This window comes from Zeus faber (genome assembly GCF_960531495.2).
Source record: "Zeus faber genome assembly, chromosome: 1".
NCBI classification, from domain to species: domain Eukaryota; kingdom Metazoa; phylum Chordata; class Actinopteri; order Zeiformes; family Zeidae; genus Zeus; species Zeus faber.
Genome location: NC_137193.1, coordinates 8760514 through 8769140, shown reverse-complemented (window position 1 = coordinate 8769140; position 8627 = coordinate 8760514). Strand labels below are relative to the sequence as shown.

General features: G+C 51.0%; 1 protein-coding gene across 1 annotated transcript; it reads right to left on the bottom strand.

The window, feature by feature from the left end:
• Positions 1-1900: 1900 nt before the first annotated feature.
• LOC307231843 (Krueppel-like factor 2) lies at positions 1901-5084 on the bottom strand. Its single transcript, XM_080002702.1, has 3 exons — positions 4576-5084; positions 3487-4450; positions 1901-3008 (listed from the first exon to the last, which is right to left on the bottom strand). Exons 1-3 carry the CDS (start codon positions 4645-4647, stop codon positions 2833-2835), a joined length of 1212 nt encoding a protein of 403 aa, XP_079858828.1. The 5' UTR covers positions 4648-5084; the 3' UTR covers positions 1901-2832.
• Between the last annotated feature and the right edge of the window lie 3543 nt (positions 5085-8627).

Here is an 8627-nt window from a genome sequence, read left to right as displayed (position 1 = left end):
CCCCTCCTCTCTGAAAACATCTGCGTGTGAGAACGGGTTCAGCGGTAATCAGGGAACTGTAATAAAGGGCCTCTGGACCCTGTTTTTTTTTTCTTTCTGTTTTTCTGCTGCTTGGGTCCGGTGGGAGGGGCTGGGAGATCGCGGGGCCGCCCCCTCTACCTCCCGCACTCCCATAAAGGTACGCTGGCCCCGTCTTATCTCCCTCCGAGCCGACTTTATGGCCCCCGGCCGTGGCCCCCGGCCAACAACCAGCGATGAGATAGAGACGGTGCGTCGGGTGTGCGGAGGACAGCTGCTCGGTCGTTTTTTTACCCGGTTACAGAGGCTCGTAAAAATAAAAAATAAAAAAACCCTCTTTCCGTTATTGTGAAGGGACGTGGAATTGGAAAGTTCACGGGCGGGGGTCGGGCGGGAACGGCTTGCATACATTTGATGTAGCTCGGGCTGCAGCGGTGAAAAAAATCACTTCTCGACTGGCGTCTACGTAGGCCTGCTTTGAAATGCCCAAAAACCACTCGCTCTCCAACTCGACTGACACAGCGACGCTCAAGGTTCAAGCTTCCCACACTGTTTGGTGGTGGTGGTGGTGGTGGTGGTGGTGGTGGTGGTGGTGGTGGTGGTGGTGCCCAATAACACACCCTGGTGTACAGACGAGAAAAAAGAGAGAGGGGGAAGTGAAAATGTTAGCTACAGACAGATAGCTACAGACAGATAGATATCTATCTATCTGTCTGTCTGTCTGTCTGTCTGTCTGTCTGTCTGTCTGTCTGTCTGTCTGTCTGTCTGTCTGTCTGTCTGTCTGTCTGTCTGTCTGTCTGTCTGTCTGTCTGTCTGTCTGTCTGTCTATCTATCTATCTATCTATCTATCTATCTATCTATCTATCTATCTATCTATCTATCTATCTATCTATCTGTCTGTCTGTCTGTCTGTCTGTCTGTCTGTCTGTCTGTCTGTCTGTCTGTCTGTCTGTCTGTCTGTCTGTCTGTCTGTCTGTCTGTCTGTCTGTCTGTCTGTCTGTCTGTCTGTCTGTCTGTCTGTCTGTCTGTCTGTCTGTCTGTCTGTCTGTCTGTCTGTCTGTCTGTCTGTCTGTCTGTCTGTCTGTCTGTCTATCTATCTATCTATCTATCTATCTATCTATCTATCTATCTATCTATCTATCTATCTATCTATCTATCTATCTATCTATCTATCTATCTATCTATCTATCTATCTATCTATCTATCTATCTATCTATCTTTCTATCTATCTATGTGTCTGTCTGCTTGCCTGTCTGTCTATCTATCTCCATAGATAGACAGACAGATCTCTCTCATTCCCTCCATCATCCCCTGCAGTGTTTAAAGGGTGTGAGTCGCTCTCTTACCGCACAGACCTCCCACGGTGCTCCTGCTGCACACGGTCGCCACCGTTTAACCCCTCGCTGAACTTGACCTCTCCAAGGCGGTTCACCTCCCCCCCCTCCCCCCGTCCCTCACGTCCCTGCAACTCTTTCTTTCTTTCTTTCCTTCTTTCTCTCTTTCCTTCTTTCTTTCCTTCTTTCTCTCTTTCCTTCTTTCTTTCCTTCTTTCTCTCTTTCCTTCTTTCTCCTCCCCTCCACCAGCTTGCGGTGCGCCCCCATGCCCAGACGTGGCCCCACTCTATCTATATCTGGCCCCCCTGTAATTATGTCAATGTAATGTTTGTATTTATAGCCGGCCGCCACAGCTCGCTCTCTGGCAGCGGCGGCTTTGGTCGCAGCTGGAAAACGTTGCCCCCCCCCCCCCCACCGGGTGTCGGACAGGACGGGGACTCGGGGACGAGACATTGACGGGGGTCTTCGCTGCAGCTTGCTGGTGGATGAACCGCCCGCCCCGCCCCGCCCGTCCTTCCCCCACACAAACCACTCATGGCAAACGGAAATCAAGTCGTTCAATTAGTTTAATATGTACATTAAAATAGACTATTTACATTATATATATAAAAAAAAACAAAAAACATACTATTTACAAAGGCAGTACGTTTACCGTACAGACAAAACAAACATGTCTTAACGCCAAAGACTAAGCGCTTTTAGCCCTTTGACAATCACGTCGGGTTGAGATGGCATGCACGATGAGATTTCTTCCTAGTTCAAAGACCCTGACTTCAAATGTTAGAGGCACTCACAGACAGAACATTCAATTCAAGCCTCCGTCCGGAGAGGGACGGGCCCAAAAGGCAGTTTTAGAACAAAAACATTGTCTCGAAAGCTTATTTCATGTGCTTTATCGTTTTTTTTTTTTTTCATGGTTAAAATATAAAACATATAGTAAAAACTGTTTTTGATTGTCTCTGTAGCCAGTGCAGAATATGGCACTCGTAAGTTGTGGAATAATACGTTTTATAGAAGGCACTAATGATGGAAATACATAATGGCTTTTTTGGTTTAAAAAAAACAAACAATGCTCTTAAAAAGATTGTCAGATTCCAGTTGCTTCAGTGTTGTGTGATTAAAGGTCCTGCCTGTCATGTTGAGTGGAATGCACCTTTTTTGTTTGGAATGTAGGCTCCTCCAGACAACAAAGTAGTACCAGCTACATTATAATATTATAAAAACATTTTGTCCAAACAGAATTCCACTGTTTCTGTCCCTCATGACTGGATTTGCATGTTTTGCTTCTGCTTTTTTTCTTTGGTTGTCATAGATTCTACATGATAACGTTTAAATAAACAGAGAAATATAACAAAGAAGGAAAGCATTTCATTTCTTCTTATGCTGTTTTTTTTTTTTGTTTTTTTGGGGGGGGTTTTTTGGGGCTGAGTACGCTTTGGCTATTTTTTCTTTAGTCCTTGCTTTGGCTTGTGTGATGTCTTCACATGTGTCTCTTCATGTGCAGGGCAAGGTGGTCAGACCGAGAGAAGGCCCTCTCGCAGAGGTGGCACTGAAAGGGGCGGTGCCCGGTGTGCTTGCGGAAGTGACGCGTGAGCTCGTCGGAGCGGGCGAACTTCCAGCCGCAGCCCTCCCAGCTGCAGTGGTACGGCTTCTCGCCTGCGGAGACGGGGAAAAGTGGAGGAAGAACGGTGAGTTTTCCAGTTAACAGTAGGGTTCCAATTGACAGTAAGGTAGGGTAGGGTTCAAATTAATAGTAGGGTAGGGTTGGGTTCCAATTAATAGTATGGGCAGGATAGGGGTCCAATTAGGGTCGAGTGGGGTTTCAATTAACAGTATGGGTAGGGTGGGGTTTCAATTAACAGTATGGGTAGGGTAGGGTATAGCTCCAATTAACAGGAGGGTAGGATAGGGTTGCAATTAATACTAGGGGTAGAGTTCATACTAACAGCAGGATAGAATTCCAATTAACAGTAGGGTAGAGCTGCAATTTACAGTAGTGTAGGGCTCCACTTGACACTAGGGTCGGCTAGGGTTCCAATTCATAACAGGGGTAGGGTTCCTGTTATCAGGGAAGTAAGATAATAGACAAACGCCTCCCAAAAAAACGATGCATCACAAGTTCAAATCAACTTACCGGTGTGCGTCCTGTGGTGCGCCTTCAAGTGCGAGCTCTTGGTGTAGGTCTTGCCGCAGCCCGCAAACGTGCAGGTGTGCGTCGCCGTCCGTTTGCGCGGCCAGGACCTGCGCCCCCTCTTGGGCTTGGCGTCCATCATCTCCAGCGGGGACGACGGGGGAGTCAGCAGCACCCGCTGCGCGCCGGGCTGCGGCACGCCCATGGCAACGTCCTCCCCGTTGTACATGCCGGGGAACTGGTGGAAAGGGAGCTGCATGCCCGGGTGGGACTGGTGGTGCTGGTGGTGGTGGGGGTGTTGCTGGTTATGGGGGTGGTGGTGGAAGCTCTGCGGGAACGTCAGGGAGGTGGAGTGGACCATCTGCGGCTGGTGGCACTCGGAGCTCACCATCAGGTCGTCGGGGCTGAGCGGCGGCGTCATGCTGCCCGCCGCGGCCCGCGGGGAGTGCGCCAACCGCGGCTGCTGCTCGAAGGACATCGCGCAGGAGACGCTGCCCTCGAGTTTGACTTTGGGGCAGCTCTGCGGCACCATGCCCATCACCGGTCCGTACGAGTCCATGGGCGAGGCGGGCTCTACCTTGATGCACTGCTGCTCCGGGAATAAGTCCCGAGTGTCGTGGAAGTGCGGCGAGGCGGAGAGCAGGAATCGGCCCTGGAGGCTCCCGGGCAGCTGCGCGCAGAAGCCGGCGGCGTCCACGTCGGAGTGTAGGAGCTCGGCCATCAGGCTGTTGCTGCCGTACGGCGGCGGGGGAGGGCTTCCCAGGTCCGGCACCGAGGTGTAGCCGCCCTGCGGGTGTGGGTGCTGGTGCTGGTGCGGGTACAAAGACTCCTGTGCGCGGAAAGCCTCCCCGTCGGAGCCCGCCGTGTTCGCCAGGATGAACTCCAGATCCAAGAACTCCAGGTCCTCGTCGTCCTTCCTGCCCAGGTCCACGCCGGACACCGCGCTGTCTGCGTCGGCCTTCCACCTCTGAGGGGGGAGGCGAAGGGACAAGTTAGGAACACGACGGATGCGTCTGGAGAACCAGAGCCCCGCCAGGGCGCGGGGCGCACGACAGAGAGATTGAAAATGCAACGCGAGACAGGTCTACTTACATCTTCCCAGCATTTCTCCTTTTGGTTCGCGAAGGTGGAGATGGACGGCAGCACGGTCCCCCTCACTGCCATTTCCTTGGCAACAAAAACGTAACTCCTATAAGTATATATATATATATATTTATATATATATATAAAATAAAAAAAAACCCTCTCTCCTCCGCGTGTGCCGGAATCCCTCAGGTGCGCGGAAGGCGTTAAAAGCTACAGAAAGCGGCGCGTCTCCTGCCGTCTTACGGAGCGCTCCGTCAGAGGCATGTGCCGCCGCGGGTGGAGGAGTCCTGCTCTAACGGAGACGAACGGACGGAGTCGGACCTGAGCGGTTGCGAGGCCCGGGAGAGCGAGGGTGGGGAGAGAGAGAGAGAGAGAGGAGAGAGAGAAAAAACAACCCCGTCCAGAACGACGACTAAACCCCACTAAATGTATCCCAGGTTTTTTTTTTTGTTTTGTTTTTTTAAAGAAAAAGCCAAGAGGTTCCTTGCGGTGCGCGCAGCCGGAGCGTCAGAGAGAAGCCGCGGCGGAGTAGCGGCCGAGGCGGCGCAGCGGCTTCTTATAACTTCTGGAGGGAGCGAGACCCAACCCCCTGCCGGACCTGTGGGGGGAGAGAGAGCGGGGAGGCGGGGAGAGGAGGGAGGGAGGGAGGGACACGACCCCCCCACCCACACACACACACACACACACACACACACACACGCACGCACGCAACAGAAAAGCAAAGCAGTTTACACGTTGACGCGCGTTTCTGTGGCGAATTCTCCGCTTTCACGCGTCTTCCTCCCGGTGAGGAGTTAGTTTCGCGAAGCGGTTTCTTGCACTGACATCCCAGTAGGGACGTGTGTTCACACCGGCCCGCTTGGCGCTTCATGGTGTTGGTTTACGGTGACGCAGGGACCGCTCTCCGCACGCCCGGGCGGGAGAAGAGGTGTTTGCGCGCAAGTGCTGCTCCGGTCGTATTCTGGCGCCTCGCCCTCGTTCCGTCCGGAAGGTTAATCCGCGTCCCCGACCGTCCGCGTTCCCCTCCCACACGCACGGATTGTTAAATCTCAGAAGGGGAATTTATTTGGGAGAGCGCGCACGCATTACGCGCGGACGGAGCGGTGCGGTGCCGCGGGCATTACGCGCACTTTTAAGGGACTGTGCAGACAACCATGCGCTTCGCTGTAATTACCCCAAAACATTTCATTTTGTTGACTTTACTTGTTTTTAGTCAAATGATTACAGGGGTCACGCCATTAGACGCACACAGAAGGGCGCGCGCACAGGCACGTAGGCATGCACGCGCGTAAAAACTCACAGATCCAACATCCTTCCACATCCCCACGAGCTCGATGAAGTACTTTTTTACTCAATAACTTTTTTGTATTTATTTACATGTATACCATATATATAGTATAGCAAGATGAATTATTGTATATACAACCTTATCCTCATTTTATCCCAAAAAACCGACAAGAAAACAACTCACTCACACTGAAACCTGATTGAAATGTTAATAACAGCGTCTCCCCAGCGTCCGTGGCTTCTTATTTCCATTGGTATCGACTGACAACCGCGACTGTTCCCATTCCCACGACTGCAGGGCATGGAGAGTGGAGAGTCTGTCCGTTTGGTTTTTCAAACCATAGGGTTGAATTTTAATTGGTATGCAGGACTGGTATAACATGTGGAATTTTAAATACGATCTCTGGTCTGTCATTACGGAAATATGGAAAGTATCTTCACAATGTCTACTCTGATGGGTCATCATTAAACCAGAGTGCGTTATTCCTCTGTGTAACATTGCATAACACATGCAGCCAGTTATCACAAAAGGGCGTCTCTGGTTAAACCTTTTATTATTACAATTACATTTAAAAGAAAATTGATTTATTCCTTCTACAAGAATAATAAATATCTAAGTCAACTCTCGTGTTGATTAAGAAGCGGATTATTATTTACCGAGACTCATTTGCACGTCATTTTAAAACAATCTGCCTCTTAATGATTCTATGTTTTTCTTTAGTCCTTTGTCTGTTGGTTTGTGTCATTCTTTGTCTCCCAGAGTACATCATGCAGCGCTCGCTGACTCACTCGCTCTTCACTCGCTCTTCACTCTTTCCCCTCTACGGTCATCGTGCCTATCTCAGACTCATCTCAGGCTCGTACCCTTTTCAGTTTAAAGTCCTCGCTCACTCTTCATCACGGGAACCGAAGCTCGGGCGAGAGTTCTACCCGCCGCGTTGAGACGCATGGGCGAACCAAACAAATTCATGAAAAAAAGCCAGTGAACCGCTTACCTGTGAATCACCTTCTCCTTTGAGTACCAAAGTTATCGCGGCAAACATTATGTCCACTGGCCATTTGCGTACAGAAATGGTGTGTCTCAACTCTTCGCATTGTTTTGCCCTCCGGCGAGTACAGTGTGTGACGGCGTAATTGGCGGGTTGACTGACTGGCCTTTGATAGCCGACCAGAGGTACGAAAGGATTGGCAAGTTCCAATGATATGATGGCATTCCATCGCAGTTAGTCAAAGAGGGAACGTGCGTTTACGCCAGCACGGTGCATGTACCAACCCATAACCTCAACTGCAGCAAAGGCATCACCAGTTCCATCGCCTCGCTTTGCCAACCCCTTTTGCAGATTTCACATGCCCCTCCAGACTCTTTTATGATTTTGTACCCCTAGAGCAGGGTGAAGATGTGACAGGGATTGAGCCGCGGCAGAGTCACTGTTGCTTACTCATTCAGCCAATCATCAGCATCTCCCCCCCCCCAATGTTAATAAAGCCCGGGTAGGCGTGGCGAACAGGAATCCCTCCCTTTCTAAATGGCTTTGCGGGCGTTTGGCGTGGCGCAAGTTTTAATCAGGGCTGCAGGAATGCGCCTGCTGTCTCGTTGAAGCCCGTGAGGGTCGCGCCTCGACTCATCCACTAGATCTGGATACGCTGCAGTCAGACGCACGCAGGGCGGCAAACGTCTCCCAGGATGCAGCGAATCTTGCGGTCAATGCCGTCGATCACAGCACATGATCTGTTCATCCTCAACAGTACAAAATAGAGTAGCGCACAACAAAATTACACATTAATAGTAGACCTATACACACACACACACACACACACACACACACACACACACACACTCACACATTGAGTCATATGACCGGACAGAAGGTGCGGCAAAATAGAACAGACACGGCCAGTTTACTAGTTCATCTGGATTTTATTTATTTTTTGTCCTCGGAATGAATCCAGTCCGGTGGAGGCGATACCTGGTGTCTGTCCGACACGTTTGACAGCGCCCAGAATGATTTGGACAGAAGACCCCCAGCTCTTTGACCCAACCGTCAGCCAGACTTACAGTAAACAGCCAGTCAATCAGTCAGTTAGTTGGTGGTCATTTTGACAGTAATGGACGCCGTCAGTCTCCAGGTGCCGTCTCAGATCAGTCCTTCTGCTTCTTCTATGGATTCTTTTCACGCGAGAAGTGAAGAGACCCCACCGATTCCGTCCTTTTATCAGGGTTTCCCCCGTTAGCTCGCTTGGCTAACCTGAGCTAGCCGCTTTTTGGCCGCCCGCTGCTCAGAGATGCTCTGGCCTGCACTATATCACCTCCTAGCATGTACGTGCTCCGTCTCCCCTCCGTCAGCTTCCTGATGGATGGCTTGTTCAGACGCAGTCCACCCCGTTTGTTAAGCACATGACCCGGAGCTCACTCTACGCCGTTTGTCACAACTCGCAGAAAGATCTTTCGTGAAACCCCCCTCCCAGCGTGTCTGTGTGTGTGTGTGTGTGCATTTGAGTGTGTTTGAGCGTTTGTGTCTGTATCTTTTTGGCCCCGATGTCACTGGATAAAGTACGACATCCATGTGGAAGTCAATACCCCCCTGGCTCGGCCTGGAAGAGCCCCGGTGATTTAAAACGTGCGCTTACTCCCTCGCGCACGCATGTCGTCGTCGCGAGGAGAGGCTTAAATCACGCCGTGACCCGAAGTTCACGGTCCTACAGCTACGTACGGATGACAAGCAAATGGAGAGCCAAAAGCTGCACGATGAAACGCCTCACCTGTTCTTCAC